The 22,427-nt window shown below is 42.3% G+C and overlaps 1 protein-coding gene across 3 annotated transcripts in view; it reads right to left on the reverse strand.

Moving 5' to 3' along the window:
* Nucleotides 1–22,427, reverse strand: part of WIPF1 (WAS/WASL interacting protein family member 1) — a 116,683-nt gene that overhangs the window by 21,659 nt on the left and 72,597 nt on the right. For 2 of the 3 annotated variants that reach the window (XM_020288375.2, XM_012753389.3), the window contains exon 2: nucleotides 4,382–4,470. In XM_020288375.2, the coding sequence (XP_020143964.1) occupies nucleotides 4,382–4,432 (51 nt within the window). In that variant the 5' untranslated portion in view covers nucleotides 4,433–4,470. Of the gene's footprint in view, nucleotides 1–4,381; nucleotides 4,471–6,285; nucleotides 6,483–22,427 lie in introns of all 3 variants that reach the window. The other variant, XM_076005659.1, reaches the window with a different exon arrangement.

Consider the following 22,427-nt stretch of genomic DNA (forward strand, 5'->3'; position numbering starts at 1 on the left):
TAAGGCAGATTTATAGAGACATAATTTACATATAGTGAAATCATCCTTTTAGTTTACAGTTCTGAATTTTGAAGAACATATATAGTCATGTAACCACAATCAAGATATAGAACATTTTCATTACCCCCAAAAGTTCCTTCATGTCCCATTGGCCTAAGTGTGACTGATATTTAATTCCTTTGAAAGCTTAGCTCACAGGAAATTGCATTATGCACAAAGGTGCTGCTTTAACATGCGTAGGTATTTTCTTGTATTTCCAGAATTCCAGGGAAAAGTCCTTACTATGATATTGGGGTCTCATTCCTCCAGGGTTACTTTAGGGAGTGGAGACCATAAGAGTCCAGCATGTGGACCTGGAAGTAGGCATCTGCCTGTGTCTGCTACACTCAGAAACTGGCTTGGTCTTGCTTGGTCCCAGAGACAGTGGCTGCCCCAAACCCATGGCTCCTTCCTGCAGACCTGAGAGTCCTGGGCTGGCCCCAGCCTTTCTGAAAAGGATGAAGGGATGTGATTCCAGATCTGCCAATTAGGGGCATAGGAGGTAAAGTCGGGGAAATGCAGGGCTTGATCCCTCACCCAGCCTTTTTTTCTTTTTTTTCAGACACGGAGTCTTACTCTGTCGCCCAGGCTGAAGTACAGTGGAGTGGCTATTTATAGGCATGATCATGGTGCACTAAAGCCTTGAACTCCTGGGCTCGAGTGTTCCTCCCACCTTGGCCTCCAGAGTAGCTGGGATTACAGGCTGACACCACTGTGCCTAGCCTTCTATTATCAGAGTTAGAAACAGGGGGAGAGCACAGAAGAACCACGAAGTAGGTTAAATAGAATTTCTGTATAAGCTGGGAATCGTGGCTCAAGTCTATAATTCCTGCAACTCAGTAGGCAGAGGTGGGAGGATCACTTGAGCCCAGGAGTTTGAGAGCAGCCTGAGCAACACAGTAAGACCCTGTCTCAAAAATTTTTTTTAAAAAGAGGAGCCAGGTACAGTGGCTTATCCCTCCAATCCCAACACTTTGGAAGACTGAGGCAGGAGGATGGCTTGAGCCTAGGAGTTTAAGACTAGCCTGGACAACATAGTGAGACCCCATCTCTACAAAAAATTTAAACATTAGCCCAGTGTGATGGCATGTGTCTACAGTCCCAGCTATTCAGGAGGCTGAGGCGGGAGAATTACTTGAGCCCATGAGTTTGAGGTTGCTGTGAGCTACAATGGTGCCACTGCACTCTAGCTTGGGCAACAAGAGAGACCCTCTTTCTGGAAAAAAAAAAATTACTGTGTAAGTTGGAAATGTCTTAAAATAATTATGAATTATTATTTGCTTATGATAACTGTTAACATTTATATAGCTTTTATTCTGGGCTAGGCACTGTTTTCAGCACTTTATATGCATTACTTCATTTAGTCTTCATCAACCATGTGAGCTATTATTTCTGTTTTACAGACAAGGAAACTGAGGCATGGGCAAGTTAAGTCATTTGTCCCAGTCACCTGGCTAGTATAGGAGGAGCTGGGGTTCAAACTCTGGCAGTCTGACTCCAGAGCCTTCCTTATAATCTGACAGAGGGTAAATGTGGGCCCTAAAATGCCCCTTCCCCATCAGCCCCAACACGTTATCCTAGAAGCAAGCCTGTTAAAAGTTTCTCGATGTCCTTCCAGAAATGCTCTTTGCATACACAATTTCCTTTTGCTAGCAGGATTATCCTCTATTGCTCTGAAACTTGTTTTTTCAACTTAACAACATACTTTGGACATCTTGCAAAGAGCTTTTGAAATGACCTACTGTCTTAATTTTAAGGATGAAAAAACCCTGAGGTCTAGAGAGGTTAAGTGATGTGTCCACGTTGGATCTCTTATTGGTTTGGGGTCAGCAAGCTTCAGTGGCCTCCTGTTCTGCCTCAAAATTTATTTTGACACCTGACCTCCTTGGGTGCTAACTTCTCTTATGTCCAGGGCCCTTAATTGTGTTGTTCCACTAGGGCAATGTCTTGTAATGGCCACCAACCTACCTTTCTCTTTTCTCATCTCTAGATCTTATTTACCTAGGATGTTGCTTTGAATTAGGTAATAATGGCTAGAAATGAGTTAATAGGATAAACAAGGGTTTCCCAAACTTCAGTCATTCTGGTACAACATTCACGGTTTGTCTCATCTTCTCATGCAACCTATATTTTTATTTATTTAATATTTTTCATTAAGTCAATTCACTATATTATATACTATAGTATTTTTCAATGAGAATTTTCTTTTAAATCAGCTCAGTATTAAACCCTGGTTTGATGTGCTAGCTATAATTTTTAGAACACATTAAAATAAATACATGACCATTAAAATTAAAAAAATTAATCCATGTACTACCCAGCAGTGTTATACAACCCACACTTTTGGGGCAAATAGAGATAAACTAATCCTGCTATGTTAGCCAGATCAGAGCTTCTCAACTTATCCATGTGAAGGACCAGTTTAAAAAATTTTTTTCATCATGAACTGACACTTTTATAAAATAACAATTCATTATTAGAAAAATTACTTAGTTTAAAAAATGATATGAAATCTAATCTTAGAAACAGACATAAAACTACTATCCAATTGCTGTAAATGTTTCTAAATAACTACTCTCAATGTCTGTTCTTATCTCCCCGGGGACCCTAACAAGTAGCTGGAACACCACACTTTGAGTCACAATGAGCTAATTAATGGTTAGTTCTTCCCACTAGGTTCCAATCTCAGGTGAGTTATATAAATGTGTCCCATGGTAACCTGAGGCAAGAGACTTTTCTTCTCTTAGCTTCGGTTTCCCCATGTGAAAGATGAAGGGACCATCAGTATGAGGAGGCCCCTTAGTGATGAAGGCTTCACCAGCCACAGACATGGAATGTGTCTCGTAGCCTTTCCATGTCACCACATTGAGGGCGGCCGACTTCCTGGGAGAGGGTGCACCAACCTCCCTGGACAGGTTGACCAAAGGACCTGGATGAGTCCAGTGAAGACATTCTTTTGGGAAGCAGACATCTAAATGCGAGAGTAGATTTAAAGCGGAAGTGAGTGGGTGTGGAGGTGGTGGTGGGGGGGATATTTGTCAAAAACAGAGAGGGAGAAGGAAAGGGAAAGAAAAAACAAAAGGAGTAAGACTGGAAAACACTTTAATGGATGCACTGAAGACAGAGACCTGGACTTCTGGACCATCCTGCTGTTGGGGCTCAGAAACCGACACCCCAAAATATTGTACTTTTTTTTTGGAGACAGAGTCTCACTCTGTTGCCCAGGCTAGAGTGCCGTGGCATCAGCCTAGCTCACAGCAACCTCAAACTCTTGGGCTCAAGCGAGGCTCCTGCCTCAGCCTCCAGAGTAGCTGGGACTACAGGCATGCGCCACCATGCCTGGCTAATTTTTTCTATATATTTTCAGTTGTCCAGCTAATTTCTATTTTTAGTAGAGATGGAGTCTCACTCTTGCTCAGGCTGGTCTCAAACTCCTCAGCTCAAACGATCCTTCCGCCTTGGCCTCCCAGAGTGCTAGGATTACAGGCGTGAGCCACCATGCCTGGCCCAAAATATTGTATTTTGACATGCTGAACTGAAGAAGCCTCAAGGTCTCTCTGAGCACCTCCTGCCCACAAAGCACAGGATAAAGTTGAAAGTCCTTTATCTAAGATCCAAATCCACCAAGGAGAACAACTGTGTTTTCTTACCTTCTCTGTAATACCAAGAGTGTAACCACCCCTGAAGAAACTCTTTCACAAGAGAGGGTACAAGTTAATTTCTCCTCCCTGACCCATTCATTCTCCCTAGTAATCCCATCAATAGAATTCCTCCCCCCATCCCATAATCTGTTTTGCCAGGATGGTATAGAAGCTTCTGAACCCCTTTTCGGGGCGGGTAATCACTCTGTGGTTCTCCCCATGTACACGTTAATAAAATTTGTCTGCCTTTTCTCCAATTAATCTGCCTTTTGTCAGCTGATTTTTCAGCAAACCTTCAGAGGGCAAAGGGGAAGTTTCCCTTGGCCCTATGCTGCCCAGAAGTTTAAAGGCTAGATGTTGAGTTCATTTGGATGGGAACAGTGCATGCTGGTCTCAAAGCTGCTCTTGCGAAGCCCTGTCTTGGGACAGCACATTTCCTTCCTGGACACGGCAGAGGAAACCTAATAGCCCACATTCCGCACTTGTCCCATGCATCACAGGAGACCTTACACAAACAAAACCCCCGTGTTGTTTGCATTTGCTAGGTCTCGGGGTTTGGCTTACACTGGGCACTGGGAAAGCCTGCCTCATCACATGCAAGCCAGAATGCAAATGCATTTAGAACAAATCCATGTGTGCCAGGTTTTGACTTCATTTGGTTTGCCTCATGCACAGAAAATGAACAGGGAGGAGATACTCACCAATGCCAGTGTAGGGGGCGGTGGGGGTGCCGGAGGGGGAGGGACGGGCATCTTGGACTGTTACGCTTTCAACAGTCTTGCTGATAAATCTGTAAAGGCAAGACAAAAAGAAGCAGCACAGTCACGTATTAGATTTCTTAGTAATTCCCTGCACTCATTGTCCTCCCCACCTTCCCGCCAAAGTGACAGCTTCACATAGGTCAACTTTCAGGGGAGATGGGCTTACCTTTACCTCACTGCCAAAACGTTACTGTTCTAGAAGGACCCTAACGGGGTGGGGGTACGGGGGAGATGGTTCTGAGCCAAGGTGCTTGGGAGAACGGAAGCCACATCTGCTGCCCCAAGCTGTGCAAAGCAGGAAAGTTTTCTTGCAGCTGGTAGAAATGTATCCTGGCCAAGTACGGTGGAAAACAAAGCCACTTGAGTGGCTCCTCTTCCTCACTCATTTCCATGACAAAATGCATTCTTGCTCTCTCACCCTGCCCACCATGCCCCACTGGTTGGATTTTCTTCTCGGGTTCTCTAGTGGAGATTGCTGACGTTCGCCTGGTCTGAGTCTGCACTGCGAGAACACAAGACACATCTACTTTCTGTTCTGCCCTCATAGTTCTCACAGTCCTCCAGGGATGGGAGACAGGATAACTAGGAGGGGAAGGTGAGGCAGAGGAGATGGGGGTGTGTACAGTAGATCCTTATTATATTTGGTGCACTCAAAGACCAGCCATTGCCATCTTTGTGCCACTAAGCATGTCCTTACAGACCTAAGTGAACACAAGGAGTCAGACCTGTAACTCCCGGACAGTTTCTAGAAACGCACCTCTGTCCACAGAGCCTTTCTGCAGAGTGCTTGCTCTGGGAACAAGGCCAGCCTCTGTGGCTGGGTGAGAGAGTTTAGGGACCCTGGCTGGGTGGGTGGGGTTAGCAGGGTGGAGGGGTCAGCCTGGCAACCACAAACACAAGGGGCAGGAAAGATAACAGCAAAGCACCCAAAGGGTTACACCAACCATGAACTCTTTTCCCCAATCCCTGCAGTCCTGTCCCTCAGCCTCAGCAGAACCCCTCATCCCAGCCACTGCCTCACCCACTGCTCTCACCCCTAAGTCATGCCGGCTTCTCCCACCCATCCTTGCTATGCAAAGTGTGGTCCTGCATAGGCAGCTGACCTAGGAGCTGCTAGAAACATCCACTCTCAGCCCCTCCTGCCCCTCACTGAATGTGCTTCAGCATTTTAGCAAGATCCCTGAGCAATTCATGTGCACTCAAGCTCTGTCATAGAGTCTGAGCCTTACACAGTGGGCAGCCTGGGACACTGGCCACCTGAATAACATTATTTCCACGAAAAATGTGTCCCAAGTTTCGAACAGCAGAATCATTATTTTTTAAAATTTTCAATAGTCACTTAAGTGCAGAAAACAATTTCTAAGAATTGAAAATATTAATTTAGTTCAATCACTAAAAGTTAACGTGGAAAATTTATACCTTGAAACAAATAACATTCTATTAAAATAATGCTAGATGGTTTGCTTTCCGTGAACAGAAATGGAATGGAAAAGCTACAAGGACACTGCTGGACTCATCACGGCTGCTGGAAAACAAGAACACAGTTTGGAACAGTTCCAAGTGGGCTGTCTGGAAATTGAAATTTCTAAGGCTTCCACAGCAGTAGTGGAAGCAGCTGTGGTTTATGGAGAATGAGCCAGACCCAGGCGCACCCAGCGCGCACTGTCTGTCACTCCTGCAATGACACCCCGAGCTGGCTTGGTAGTGCTCATTTCACAGATGAGCACACTGAGACTCAGAAATTAAGTCGCTCCCTAAAAAGCCCTGTGGCAATTCGTTCAAATCGTGCCCTTTTAATGATCTAATAAGCATTTTTAGGCAGGCTAATTAGTGCTACAGCTCACCTGTTTACTAGACTGGAATCTGTTTTTCAGTAAGAGACTGTCTCAGGCAGGATTCTTTCCACATGTGTTCCTTAAATTGGTCTTTTCTGCATGACCTATTGTTTCCATGAGCCAAGTGGGTGCTGCCAGCAAGGTTGAGTGCCTGTGGCCTGTGCAGGTGGCCCTCTATAAAGGGGGCCTCAGAGTTCAGTTGTCTCCTAGGACCAGGAGGAAGAACAGAGATATGAACTGAATTTGGGGCCAAGTAACCGTGAAGGACGCTAGAGCCAGATCAATGCTATTGATCAAGCTGGGGAAGGCAGCTTGCTGAGAAGAGGGGTAGCCTGGTCTGCCCGGTGGTGGGCCTGAGAGATGGGCTCCAGGGAACAGTCCATCCACGTGCTTGGTGGATGAAATGTCCCTCAAGACTCTATTTTATCTGATCCATGTTCACCAACTAACCTTCTGTCATCCTGCCATCCTAACACCTGGGAAGCAGTGGCTTCTTGTCAACCAACAGGAACTTTTCACGGGTTTGGTTCTCCTGTGTCTGTCTCTAGTTGCAGACTCCAAATTGAACGTCTGTCCTGCACAGCTTAAGGGCCAGACTGTGGAATGAGGACCCTTTTAGGGGACCGCCACCCTGAAAGGCGTCCTTAATTATTTTACAATTCTCTGTTGTTGCTGTGTTAGTACGGTCTGTGCAGTAACTGACATAAACAAACTTCTGGACCACAAGTCCGGGGGGACTGTGCTAACTTTGTGGTCCAGAGGGCTAGTATGGGAGAAACAGCAACAGCTGTGCGTGGCGCCAGGGCAGGGGCCAGGGCCAGACTGCAGAAACAAAAGCAGGCAAAGACAAGGCTCAGGAAGCAAGAAGCTATTAAAGGCTTCAGGGTCTTGCAAGAAGTGGGCCTTCCCCTCCAGGCTACCTTAGATAACAGCCTGGAGAGGATCTGCGGGTGAGCGCTCTCACTTTCCCCAGGCTGTGCAGGACAAGCGCTTCCTCCTCCACTTCTGCACAATTGCCTCCCTGCCCCGACCTCTCACTCCTCTCCAGAGGAACCACGCCCACTCCACTTCAGTGCTAAAAGCGGGTGATAGGTCGCCAAGTACTCCTTGTCCCTGAATAGCCGCTGGGCACATTCTGGACTTCTACAGGCTGGAGGTCTCAAGGGAAGTGTGTGAGAAACCCCAGACTTTGGTCCAGCCACCTCAGTCATCCCATGGATCAAAGGAGACCAAGCTCATGGTGCTCCATGCCAGGCCCATTTCCTGGTTGCCTTCCTACCACCCTGTGGACTCCACTCCTCTCCCAATACCTGGCGCAAAGTAGGGTGTGGAGTGAAAGACCCGGGTATCACATGGATGAGATGGGGTTGGGGTGGGGCTGCGTGTGGTCAGTCCTTAGCTTTGGTGCACTCAAAGACCAGCCTTTGCTATCTTTGGGCTACTTAGCCAAGTGCTTGCCATTGGAATGGACCCCAGCATCCCCCCTAATGCATCGTGAGGTTTGAGCAAAAGAATCAGCCCTAGTTCAGGGGGCCTTGCTAACGTTAAGTACTGGGACTTATTTTCCTGACCACTTCCAACTTCCCCAGTGAAGTAGAACCTGAAGGCTTTGGGAGAATAGGGGCTTCCTTCCTCCCATGGAGTGAACCGGCCACATCAGAGTCAGAGCTGGGCCTTACTGATGGCCTTGGCACCAGGGCACAGACCGGCCATTCTTGCCTGGACCCTCCACCTGCAGGGTCATTGGACAGAATCCAATGGGTCGTGAACTTGGATGAAAAAACATAGTTATTATTTCTACTAAGCAACAATTGAAATTTAGCATTTCCTTTAATTATGAACGTAGGTCACAAGCCACAATCCCTGCAATTCTTTCACCATGTTGTTTTCACATCATATTATATTTTCCCATTATATTATAATTGCAGGTCAACAATTTTGGAAATTCTGCAATGCTTAGATCTGTTACTAGATCTTATTGTTTAAACCATTAATAAGGAAGTACATATTTTAATATAATTATTTTCCTCTGAAATTCTCTGTGTTTTATTTTAGGCATTTAAAAACTGTCATAGGAGTCCTTTGGGCTTTACCAGTGTGGTTTATGGAATGAGAAAGTGAGAACATGAGACCTGGGTCAGGCAAGTTTGGTTCTGAATCCTTGCTCTGCCACCTATTAAGCCTGGGACAAGAATTTAACTTCTCTGGGCCTCTCTTTCTCATCTGATAAATGGAGAGTTGTTGTGAAGATTAAGTGGAATGGTACGTGGCAAGCTTTCAGGGAGAGCACGTCATTAGTGGACAGGTCTCAGATCTGTCCTTCTTGAGGGTGAGGGCAGGTCCTGCTGGTGCACCAGCTGCCGAGCACATGGCAGAGGAGGGATGGACCTGGGGGCTGAGTTGAGGGGCTCGGGCTTTGCCCAGTAGCGGTGAACAGAGCTGCATGGGGTGGGAATGAGGCCAACTGACGGCTGGGCCTGACTGCATATGGTTCTTCCCTTGGAGTTGGCAGCATGGCAAGAGGGAGGCTCTGTCCTGGGGCCAGGAGGGGCCCTAGAACAAGGGGAAGGAGGGAAGCAGTTCCCCAAGGGCAGCCTGTCATCTCCTGCATCAGAATCAGCTGTGAGCTTTGTCCCACTCCAATCCCCTAGTCAGGCTCCCGACAGTCAGTGGGCCACACATCTACCCCTCTGCTCAGCCTTGCCCTCCCACCCAACCCCATCCCAGGCACTGAGGATGAATTTCGATATTTAGATAACTTTCTTCATAGGCAGCAAAGCCAGACTTTCTAAAATGTTCACCTGGTGTGTTGAGTTTCACATGCTTTCACATACAGAGTAATGGACTGAACTAGGTCCCTGCAAATTGGTATGCTGAAGCTCGCACCCCCAGAACCTCAGAATGCAACTGTATTTAGAGATTGGGTCTTTAAAGAGGTCATTAAGTCAAAATGAGGTCATTAGGGTGAGGCCCTACTCTAGTAAGACTGGAGTCCTTATAAGAAGAGGAAGAGACATCAGATACGTGCACAGGCAGAGGAAGGACCAGGTGAGGACACAGCGAAGGCAGCCTTTGCAAAGGGGAGAGACCCAAGGAGAAACCAAACCTGCTGACACCTTGATCTTGGACTTCTCACCCTCCCAAATGGGAGAAAATAAATTTCTGTTATTTATCTCCCAGTCTGTAGTATTTTATTATGGTAGTCCTAGTGGATGAATACATTATTAACAACACATGTTCATCTATTATCTACTATGGATATGACAAGATAATGGCTTTTGAATGAAATATCCATCAATTTATTTCTTACCCAAGATATTTCTAAATTGTCACACACTAAAAAAATCTTAAAAATCAGCCTGAACCCTAGAGTATGTGAGTGATTGCCAATGCTTTATTTAATAACAGAATGAATCATTCAAAAATCATCAAATATTAGGTGAAAAACAGTTGAGGTAAGGGGAGAGATCTACTGATAAATCTTTTGTAAAGGAAATGGCTTTATGGGTTTAGAGAACAGAGCAGAATAGTTTGCATAAATGACTTTTAAAAATTCAATTATTAGTTCTTTGTTGCCTACACACACACATATACACTCTCACACACACAAATATACATCAATGTTTGGAAATTCTGGATTTCCTAGTTCTGTGAATGAATGGCATCATTGGTTTTCCTACAGTGTTACTAGGTCAACATCGAGATTTAACACTCACATCAAGGATCACACGCTGATCCCAGACCGGCCAGGGCATCTTGCAGCCTGTACCCTGTTTGCTAAACATGTCACGCTGGTTACCAGGGGACATCCTGGGAGAAAGAGACTGCGCAGCCCGCTCCGCACCAGTACCGGGCACGTGTTTTCCCTGACGGCATGGCCAGCTAGAGGCTCCGCCCCAGCCCACGCTTCAGTCCAGACGTGCCCCAGAAATGCATGGTTTCCTCTTCAGTGCGCTCATCTAGCAGCACACCGCTCTCTTGCCCTCATTGTTTTCTATTCTTTGTCTTATTTTTGCTTACACCCATTTATATTTTACTTTATATATAATGTTTTAACTCAGTCAGAATTTTCCCCAAAAGTAAAGTGATCAATCTCTTTGGGATCAAAAATACGGGCTAGTTGTTTAAATAAACTGTTTCTTAGTTTCACAGCCAACTTAAAATGCGTTCTAGATCGCACCGCGTGAGGTCCACACTACAGAATGACATGAGGAAGAGAGAGATTTCCCACAGCCTCCCGGAGAACACAGCTGACAATCCCCGGAAGGCCAGGCTCTCATGCTGAGTGAGGAGGGCTCTAACAGAGAAGACTGGAGCAGCTTGATGCAATTATATCACGATTGTGGACTATCCAAAAATATAAAGCAATTTGCTCTACATACATTTTGCTAAAAGTAATACTAAATACTATCCTACCTAAAATGAATGGGGAGAAAGTGAACTTTTTTTTTTCTGAAATGGTTGAATCAATAGAGGAGGCTTTTATCTGGTGCACACGTGGGAGTCGGGCAGGAGGACGGTATCAGAAATAATACAACTGGACAGATTCAGAGACCCGTCCGCTCTCTTGCCCTCATTGTTTTCTATTCTTTGTCTTATTTTTGCTTACACTCATTTATATTTTACTTTATATATAATGTTTTAACTCAGTTTCATGTATGTATTTCTCATGTGCTTTTGGCTTCTTTAGGTTACATTTATTTGTGGGGTTTTTTTGAGACTTTTTTTTCCCTCTTGCTTCCAGGAGAGTTGTAGAGAACAGACAACACAAAAATACACAAATATGAAAATAAAACACTAAAGTTGTATTTAACCACTGAAGTGGTTAAATTATTGATGTGAGTATGAAGCGGTTATTATTATCAATAATAATTAGATTTTAGATGAAATAAATTAGATTTTATTTAAATATGAAATAAATTAGATGAAATAATTAGATTTTAGATGAAAAATAGTTGGGGATTACTAATAACTTGTTATATGATGGATATATCCTTCCAGCTTACAAGTACACACACACACATATACACACACAGCTCTCTCTCCCTCTTTACATGTATCACACACATACATACACATACAATTGTTTGACCAAAAATATTAACATAAAAAATGTATTATACATGTAACTCAACATTGTTTTAATGCGAAAAGGTTCCTAAACTCATACTGAGTTATTACAACCATAAAAAATAATTGCAGGGCACTCATTGCAAAGGCAATGAATCCACTCCAAGTTACATTGCAAAAATAAAATCATTTGGCAAACTCAAATTGCTACTAAAATCCTGAATTTTAAAAAGCATGCAGCTTTGGGATTCCTACTTCTAATTATTCTTGATTCTATTCTTCAGAGACTCTTCCATGATGCAAACTTAGTTGGATGTATTTAAGATCTGAAAACCATTACAACTAATTAAGATGAATTTGGCTTTGTTCTGCAACTTCCTGTAAAAATGCTCAACAGGAAAATTGATGCTCACAGTAAACCACAGTCATCCTGTTTCTTTAACACGATCTTTTCACAGCTGCAGTTGCCGGGGAGTTTCTATTTGATGATGCGAGTGGCTGTGCAATATCCCCGCCTCTCCCCGCCCCTCCCCCCAGCTTGTCGTTGGGCCATTTTAGAAACTTTTAATATCTTTGCAGAAAGGTTTGTTTCTATTATTGACACTCTTCCTCTCCCCAGGCTGAGGGGCAACCTCCGAGCAATGAGGCCGTCCACACAAGAGGGGAAACAGAAAAGGCGGCTGGACCCCAGAGGAAGCAAAGGGCAGAAAAGAGAAACAAGCTTTCCTTTATAAGCAAATCAACAGCCTCGCCCACTAGTTATTATTCATCGTTATTCCCTACCAGAGATGAATGTGGGACACTCACTTGCTGAACATGGAATCCCTCCTTTCTCAAAACACACTTGCTCTTTTCTCAGTTGACCGTCATTTAAAACAGGATCTTAAGTGACTTCCGCTTAGGTTGTCTTCTCAGTGGTAAAGGTTTAAGTCTTTGCTGGACTTAGAAGGTCCTTGTCTATTTAAAAAATGCTTCTTTTAGAGTTCTTTCAGATAAACAGTTGATTTATTTTGGGAGGGGTGGGAAAGGCACTTTTCAAAGAAGACAGTTTGAAGTATCTATAATGTCATTAAGATTGGCCAGGAGCTTGGACACAATTTTACTGTAAGAGTAACTGCTGGGGAAATAAAAGGTGCTGTAAAGCAAAATTATTTCTTAATCCACTATTATACATATTTAATTTAAAAATGAATATGAACTTGTACACACCCAAGACCCTTTCAATGGTGAAAATGCAAGTTAGCTAAATGACTAATCTGTCATTTGACTGAAGGAAAGGGAAAGGAAAGCCTTTTTTACTTTATCCATACAGCTAAAAAGCGTCAGTTTTTCTCCCACTACTTCCCATTTCTTTAAGAGGCTCAAATCTCAAAGCTAAAGTCTTCCCGAATTATTAGCAACACATTTGGTTCTACTAGAGGATTAAAAAATATTTTTTTTAAGCAGTGTCCAGTGACCTGTACCAGAGGATTAAGATCTGCCATTACTCTTAACACACACACACACACACACACACACACACAGCACATATGTCAACACATTTGACATACTGTATTCATTTTATCATTGAAACAATAGCCTTGTAATATAAGCAGAAGTGTCACCAAATTTCCTTCCGAAAAAGTCAAGGACTTAAAATGGAAAATATTTTACTTGAGATTATTTGTTTTAAAGACATTTGCTGTTGTTGTGACACTGAGAGCAAAGTATTTGTAATCCCAGATCCCCAGAACCGGAAAAGAACCTCAAAAGCTGGTACAATTTATCACATTGCCTCCAAACTGCACTTGTGGAAAAAGCTATTGCCGTTCAGAAAACTTCCTCCACACTTAGTTTTTAGGTGGCCTTGGGCAAATGGCTTAGCCTCACTAAGACTAGTTTCGGAAATAAAATGGGGATAATAGCACTCATTTAATAGGGTTGTTCAAGAGATACATGAGGCAATACTTAGTAAATCTTAACTATTTTTTAAAAATAAAATAAGCAAAAGTAAACAGCCTGACACACAGTAAGTGGTCAATAAATGTTACTGTCTTTCCCATTTAACCATGAGAAAAAGAAACCAAACCACGAGCTGATTTAAACCTTAGCCCACGTGTGTACGCTCATGCAAACCTCTGTATTATAGACAAATGGTGAAAGGAAACAGTATATAAGGGGTATTTTAAATTTCACAGAAAAGCACACTGATTAAAACATTCCTTATTCTAGCATTTTTTTTTCACTTTTAATTTTCAGGACCAATGGTTGCAAAATACAGACAGGTATTTATGACAGTCCAGGGGAAATGTTCTTTTCAACAAGGAGTACATGCATGACAATTTGGAAAAACAAAATGAATCAATCCTTAAACCAGAAACGTATCACAATTTAAATAGTCAGAAACTGCCAAAGTAAATGATATATGTTCATGAAATAGCATTAATAGTTCATTAAATAGCATTAAACTATTTAATATTAAACTATTTAATAGCATTAAATAGTTCATTAAACAGCATTAGAAAAGGCATAAAACTCGAAGGGTCCAGGAATTAGGTAGGTCATTTCCTCTTATATTATATTTTAGCATAGCTTGGGGAACTTCCAGCCTATAGGCCAGATCTATAATTTGATTTCACCAAAGATCAGAGTGAAATTGCTGCTGGACCCCATGGACTAATTTTCACCACAGGGAGTTCTCTGAATATTTCATTTCATCCAGAGTATGTGTAACCTTTAAAAATCTAGCTTTTGGAGTAAGGAGCTGTCGTTTAACTGAGGGAAAGGGAAAGGAAAGCCCATGAATTAACCCATGAATAAATTTTTCAAAGAGACTTAGAAAACCTAATTTTAGGTAAATCATTTGACGTCTTTAGACCTACAAAAAGAACAATTTTGACTAGATGATGCTTCAGTTCAGAAGTAGCACAACTTCATGAAGTTAACCCATTGTACTCTAAGACCCACAGTCCCAGGGGACTGTGAGCACACGAATCCCCTCAAAAGCTTCCCTAGCTTCTCATCTTCCTTTCTCATTACCCTGTCTTATTCTTTCCCCTGCCTTTCATCTTTCTCTCTACCAAGCTGGCCTACTTTTCTTAATTAAAATCTTTCTGCAGCTTTTTCTTCAGTGATCACTTCTCCATTTTCTTTTTTTAAATTAAAAAAAAAATTTTTTTTTTAACAAAGGGTCTCACTCTGTTGCCTGGGCTAGAGAGCAGTGGTGCGATCATAGCTCACTGCAGCCTCCACCTTCTGGGCTCAAGCAATCCTTCCTCCTCAGCCTTCTGAGCAGCCAGGACTATAAGCACATGCCACCACACCCAGCTATTTTTTTTTTGTAGAGATGGTGTCTCAAACTTCTGCCCTCAAGTCATCCTCCAGCCTTGACCTTACAAAGTGCTGGAAATACAGGCATGAACCACTGTGCCCAGTCTGCCACTAAATTATTCAAAAGAACCTGTACTTATTGAATAAAGTTGTATGTGCCCTTAATTTTTGAAAGCTTTATTTTATTTCTCCATGGGGGAAAAAGGAACATCAGTCAAGTTGCTTTTTCATAATATCCTAGAAAAAACTTTTTTAATATAAAAAGTTTCCCTAATTCTGCTCTTGTAAGTCTCTGAGTATATGGCTTGAAAGTTTAAAATCACAATATTTTATGCCAAAATATTAATCACATTAAATATATAAAGTTATAACAAATGTTACAGAATTTGATTTGCAATAGTGGTTGTGCACTGTCCTGTTATAATGTAAGCAGAATTATTCTAAAAGACAGCTTAGAAAGGGTTTAGTTTGGGATTTGAACTTAAGTGACACGTTCTGCAGCAATAGAACTTCAACGCTTAGTTCCACAGTATTTTCATTTGAAGCTTCCGCTGATCCCTTTTACTTTAAAAGCACTTACTATTGCTGGCCAAACCCAAGATTCAAAGGCAGTTGTGTGGACGATTGTAGCACACAGCAAAAGCACACGTTTACTGACAGCCCCCATTCATTAAATGGGAAAATGAGGAAAGAGATTCCTGTGGACCCTAACATTTCCAGTGGTCAGGAAAATTTCTCCTGAAAATCCTGCTTACGAGTTGGCTCAAAACCCAAGTTATGAATCACCCACAAACACCCTAGTGGTAAAACTAGCATTCTGGACAACAGGAATAGACCACATGATCTTCTACTGAAAAATTAAACAATTTTATGTTAACATGCTATGGCCCATTGTCAGCCATTTAGCTGATAAAGGAAATACATTTAGTTTGAATATCATTTTTCTTACCGTTAAAGGGTATTGTAGGAAGCCATGATCGGGGACACAGGCCAACAGAGAGCAAGCGAGACAAGAGCCAGGAGAGAACACTGTCCCTGAGAAAGGCATCATCTTCTAACGCAAACGTGGGGTCGTTTTCAGACAGCCATTTTGGACAAGCTCTGGCCTCTTGTTAACTGTGACATACTGAGTCAGAGGCAGACGTCCTTCTGTGGGTATTCGCTTCCTGTCTGATTAATTTGTTGTTTGTTCCTTCCTCCTTTGCTGCAGAAAAAGAAACTAGATTGGTTTTGCTTAAGAAGCAAACGAGGAAAAAAACCCTAAATTTAAAAAATTAAATGTTTCTCTTTCTCACAAGGTGTACTATAAGCTGTTTGGTACGGCGACAAGTGGAGATCAGCACCTCCATCCAGGTAACTTTATTCTAGCCACCTCCAAAAAAATAATTGCTCATGGAACTTGAGAGTCCTTTAGGAAAATTCTGTTGGAAAGCATCACTAAATACTAGCATCTTTAGTAATAAGGAAAAGAGTCGCTCAAGAGATAAAAGCTCTTAACTGCACTGATAATCAGGCTAAGTGATTTTTCTTCTCATTTACAGAGCATTCAAGTGCGTAGGGAGAAAGTTACAAGCGCCAGTGGAGACAGCAGGTCAGGCGTATAAGGCAAATGACTTTTGAAATATGATTTGGGGGCCCATGCAGGATAAATAATATACACTCAAGTCAGCTGCAGATCCATTTCTATGCCAAAATGCTTTGTTTCTGTCCTCCACGCTTAGTAGGACAACAATAACTCTCTTACAAGATGCCTAACAAAAGCACAGCGATGATGAGGGCAGGAGGAAGAAAGCTGGGTTTTCCATTCTTATGGGACTCTAAGAGGTGGATGGCAATGGAATATGAGCAGAAAACACTATATCGAAACCTTGAGTTACGTAGAGAATGATCTGAAAATATTCATGATTTTTTCTTGGCCCATCTGGAAGGTTCAGATTTATATTTGCAACATATACCACGTTAACTCTGAGAAAGAAGTATCTGTTGAAAGAATGAAAAACAGAGGCATATGTCAGAAACTAGTTTCATTGTAAAATTTGAACTTCAGGTCCTGATTCTGCTGAGTGAAGAGGAAGGAAGCATGAAAAGATTGCGAGTTTATCTAACACTCCCTTTCTTGTAAAATGATAGGATGGGGCTAGACATGAGGTTTTCAGCTCAGGTAGCTGTTGAAAATGTGTGGAGGCATTTCCAGTTGGGGGTGGGGAGCAGTGGGTGGGAACAGTGGGAGGAGGGGCCTATAGGACTTCCAGGCGGGACCAGGGATGTGGAATTTCCTATGATGCTTAGGACAGTCCCACCCCAAACCCCAGAAGTGCTCCCATGGAGGAGTGCTGGGATAGATGATGCCTAAGGACCTTTCAGACTCAAAATTCTCTAAGGTATGAGTCTAGTGGCACAAGCAGTTCCATGATGCCAGGCCATGGGCACAATTCCTGGAAGTGTGTATCCAAGGATTAGTGACTGAGAGCCCTCTACAGTAAATACACACAGGCATGGGGGCTGGGCAGAGGTGGAGGCCTGCCTCTATCATCCATTTCCCTGCCATAGACCCTCAGGAAAACAGAAAGCTTGATCAACTATCAAGTAAATGCCTGAGTGGATCTTTGGGGAAGTCTAAGTATAGTTGGGTCTAAAAAGAGAACATGGGCAATAGATGATTTGCTATGTATTTACAGAATTATTTTGCTGTTCTCTAAGTAAGACACCCCAAGATATACACACACTCATACACACACACACTCTCTCACATACATACTGTTCATGGCTACTCCCATCCATTAGGGAAAGCTCAGTTAGAAGGCATTATGTCACCTACAAAGCTGCAGCCCTCAAGACATGCAAGGGAGCAGGCGTGTAGATTTTAGGTCTATTGCTGCAGTCAACTTTGGAGACTTTGGGTCAATTCCTGCAGTCGACTTCAGACACATTTATGAGGTGTCCACTATGCGCAATAGGACATAAATCCCCTGCTTAAAATCCTCCAGTGGTTTCTCAATGCCCTTAAAAAGTCCAAATCCTTTGCCTAGGCCCACAGGAATCCATAAGACCTGACCTCTTTCTAGCTCTGACTTTATCTTAAATAACATTCCTTCTTGCTAAATTACCTTCCAGTCCTTTCTGTTCCTGAAACGCACCCAGCTCACTCGCATCTTGGGGTCTTATACTTGCAAGCCCTCTTGCCTGGTACGTTCATCTCCTGGTTCTTCCTTGTTCCTCAGATGTCAGCAAAAATGCCTTCCCTCAGGTCCCGTTCTGCTCCTGTTTTCTTTTATGCATAGCATACATCACCAATTGGCATTTTATTTAATTGTTTATTTACTTGTATGTTTCTTCCCACTGGAATTCAAGATCCATGAGAACAGGGACCTTGTCTGTTTCTTTCCTGCTTGTTACCTCAGCATCTAATGCAGCATCTGACACCTGGTAGGTGCTTAATAAATAGTGTTTGTTTGATTTGTTTTGTTTTTTGGAGACAGGTTTCTGCTATGTTGCCCAGGATGGCCTCAAACTCCTGGCCGCAAGCAATCTTCCCACCTCAGCTTCCCGAATAGCTGGGATTAGGCACGAGCTGCTGAGCCCAGCTCAATAAATAGTGTTTGTCGAATGAAAAAGAGAATCAATATCTCTTACAAATTCTACCATAACATAACATTCCCTTAAAAGCTTAGGACTGTTCCCCCTGGATCAGTAAATAACGAATACCAAAACTAGACTTAAGCCTTCATGGGAAAAGCTGTTACAGGGAAATTTTCCAGAGGAAAGATCAGTGGGTAAAACCTTGAGCCTGTCAGTGGGCTTAGCAATGCATGCAGTGCAGATGGCTTATGTCACTGGGCAATGGGAAGTGAAAAATGGGTTAAGAAAGTTAAAAAAAAAAAATCAGAACGGAAGGAGAGGAAATAAAAAAATAATGGAAATAAGGCAGGAAAAGATGGAGACAGGGAGAGATCACATGCTGGGCAGGGGAGCGTTCCAGCAGCCTCTGCAATGGTGAGGTGTTGGATGTGACAGCGTTCCCAGATCAATGCCAGCTTTCTTTTCCAACAGCCACTTTTTTTTTTTTTTGAAACAGAGTCTTGCTCTGTTGCCTGAGCTAGAGTACAGTGGCATCATCATAGCTCACAGCAACCTCAAACTCCTGGGCTCAAGCAATCCCCCTGCCTCAGCCTCCCAAGTAGCTGGGAGTACAGGAGCACACCACCATGCTTGGCTAATTTTTTTCTATTTTTAGTAGAGACGGGGTCTTGCTCTTGCTCAGGTTGGTCTTCAACTCTTGAGCTCTAGTGATCCTCTCACCTCAGCCTCCCAGAGTGCTAGGATTACAGGTGTGAGCCACCGTGCCCCACCACATTCTTAAGGAATTTTAAGTCTGAGTAATACTGTAGATATCAAAGTCCACACCATCCCCAAGAGACGGGCAACCAGAGAGTTTAAGTGGCCTGTCCATGTCTCGGAGCTGGCAGCAGCAGAACTGGGCCCGCCCAAAGCCTGGGCTCTGCTTCAGGGGCCAGTGCGATTACCATTCTAAACTTCAATTTAGTTTCAGAAAGGCGACTCCATCTAACTCCTTTCTGTAAGAGGTGGAAGGATGAGGGGTGGAGAGACAATGAAATACAGAGGGGAGAAGCTGAGGTCAGTATTTGTGTTGTGGCTGTTATAACCAAAGGCCCAAGATAAGTGGACTGAGAACCTGTGATAATAAAGACAACCACAAATCTGGACTTAAAAGAGAATTTCAAATGTGTCTCTCCCCCTCATTCAACACATAGATCAGTCCAAGCTTAGTGATAAGACAAAACAATAATCAATAAGCTCTCAGACCAATCACATAAAGAATCCTCCATATGAATCTATAGAAATAAAAAAACCAAGAGCAGACAGAAGATCATAAAACAAAAGCATAGGTCTCACCAGTCTTAGAAACGTGCTGAAGAATCACAGCCAACAACCCTCCTGCAGTGGCCCCAAATCAACAGACTAAGTCAGTGCAACAGCGACATGTATAAAATGTAAGAACTTTTTTTTTTTTTTTTTTAATAATTCTGGTTTTTTCAAGTTGAGTTTCCATGGCTACCTGTTATACTGGAGTATTTGCCCTAGTAGTGGAAAGATGTTTATAACACTATATTTCTTCAATTCTAAAACACCTTCTTCAATAGCAGAATGCCCCCCTTACAGCATTTTAGGGGGAAAGAGAAACACTACCAGATTACATGTATGCATCTACTGTGAAAGTAAATCTTCTTTCAATGTTAAAAGATGGGAATTATGAAATTTTAAAGAGTAGAAATAAAGGAATAATCCTCTCCCCCCCCCCATAATTATCAGTATGGTTATATAGAGGGCTGATCCTTTAAAAATAATCTCAAAATATAGAGAAATTAAAAACAAATTTTATAGCACTCCATGCCCTATTAATATAAATTAGAATAATCTTACTTGGGGAAAATGACACAATGTGTGTTTTGGCAGCTCAGCAACCATTCACCCTACTTATACTGATGCCTTTTGTTTGGCTGGCTTTTTGTGTGGAGAATTATCCCTCCCTCACTCTCAGACCAGGAGGATCCAGAGGCGTTCACTTCCACTGCAGACACAGGAACAGCACGTGATTCAGGGCTGGTTAATCAGAGCCTTATGTTCATTCTGCTATAGAGAGTTTTTGGTGACAGCCCATGATATCATCACAATCAAGGAAATCTGTGCCAGAGGAAGGTCCTCTTCCTGAGGGAAGACGCTGGCCCTGGATCTCTGGGGACGCAGGAGCTGGGCCTGCTGTACACATCCTTCACCCACATGAGGTTTGAAACCAAGACCAACAAAATAGGGAACTGGGAGATGGAGAAAAATCAAGTATGGATGTTACTGGTTGGGCCCCAAGCTTCTCTATACCTGAAGTAAGCCCTAGACTTGTTAAATAACATTAACAAGTAAATTCTCTATTTTTTGTTTAAGCTACTAGTGTGGTCAGGTTTTCTATCACTAGCAATACAAAGAATCTTAAGTGATATGGGAATTGGTATAAGAAGTGAGTGTTAAATGTGACTAACCCTAAAATGTGCAACTGGCTGATGCCGCTTGAGGGAAAGCTAGTACCTGGGCTGGAAAGTTGGCAGTCCTTGTTATATGGCAACACAATTGCTAGTTATACTGCCACCTACTGAATCTTTGGTCTAACACATGAGCCTACTGATGGTACACCATTAAAGGATTCAGTAGGAAAAATATTTAGAATGTTGGAGTGTGTTGGCTACTTCCTGTGGCCTTTAGTAATATCCACAGGAAAGAGAGAAATTTTGGCTGAAAATTGAGGCACAGAGGGAAAAAATATGGCTTTGTTAATAGAAGCCTTTTTTTTTTTTTTTTTGCCTGTGATCTGCAACTCAGATGGTTCAGAGTCAAATAATCTGGATCCTTGGGGTTGGAAAACCCAAACTCTCTATTCTATGCTAACATTAAATAGAGCAGGGTTGGAGTCGAATATAACACGATCCCAAATGCTATAATCCCAAATGTTGAAATCCTGAAAGGTCAAAATCCTGAAAATACAGTTTTGGAAAAACTATTAAAAATTGATTTAAAAGATACTTATTTACATTTTTAAAAGGGGATATATTTGAGAAACATAAAAACACACCAGAAAACTTCAGAGGCCACTTCACACGATAAAATACGATAACGGCATACATATTTTTGCAAGCATCAACACTCACCTATACTAAGCGACATTTGCACAGGTAATGAGAACATACGAACCGTATTCATAAAGAAATAGGTCAAAAAGGGAAATGTATAAACAAAAATCACTATGGTTGATAATTATGTGCACCCAGCTTTATAACTTTGCTTATCTGAAATACTGTGACAAACAACCAAGTCTTTTGACGAGATCAATCAAAAACCGTGATGGGTGACCAGCGTATTTGCAGTCGCCCAAAGACCTGAGATCTTGAGAAGTTTTCTTTCTAAAGGAGATGTACAAAAAGGACATTCCTGCATTTACTGAGGAAGTTTCAATGTTTTTACATACACACATAATACTTACAAAGTCAATGTTGTGATAATAAATTTTCATGGAGATGAATTTGTAAAAAATGCATAAAACTAATTAGAATTCTCTAAAAGTCTCTACAAATTTATACATTCAGTATTGGATATGATGCAAACATAAAATATATAGCATAGCAAAATAGACAAAATAATGCTGGCAATTTAAAATAGTGGGAAAAAAACTAAAAAACGAAAAAGAAAAAAACTTTAAAACATTCAACATATGAAAAGTGTATCACAGGGATAGATTATGGGCAATGCATGGTAATGGTTCATAAGAGCTGGCCTAACATGATGCAGCTATCCCGTGATTGTGATTTTTAGGATTTTAGATTTTAGAATATAGAGAATTAGACTTTAGGGATTTTTGGTATTCTGGGATTTCAACATTTAGGATTATGGTGTTCAGGATTGTTGTGTCTTTTGGGATTATGATGCAAACCCAAGGTAATCCTACTCTGAATCTAAGGGTATAAAGTGACCAGTCCTGGCCAATTAGAGCCTTGGGGTTCCCAGGCTGCAGTGACTGGTTCAGGAATGAACATGCGAGTACTTCTGAATGAAGGAGATCATTGAGACATATTCTAAGATGTGGGGGGCTAGACTGGTTGTATTATACCCACATTCCGAAGGAGGAGGCTGAGACTGAAGCCAATGCAGCCAAAGAGCTTTTGAGGGGAGCTGGAAACTTAAGGGGTACAGAAATGAAATGCAACATG

Source organism: Microcebus murinus, chromosome 8 (assembly GCF_040939455.1).
Source record: "Microcebus murinus isolate Inina chromosome 8, M.murinus_Inina_mat1.0, whole genome shotgun sequence".
NCBI lineage: Eukaryota > Metazoa > Chordata > Mammalia > Primates > Cheirogaleidae > Microcebus > Microcebus murinus.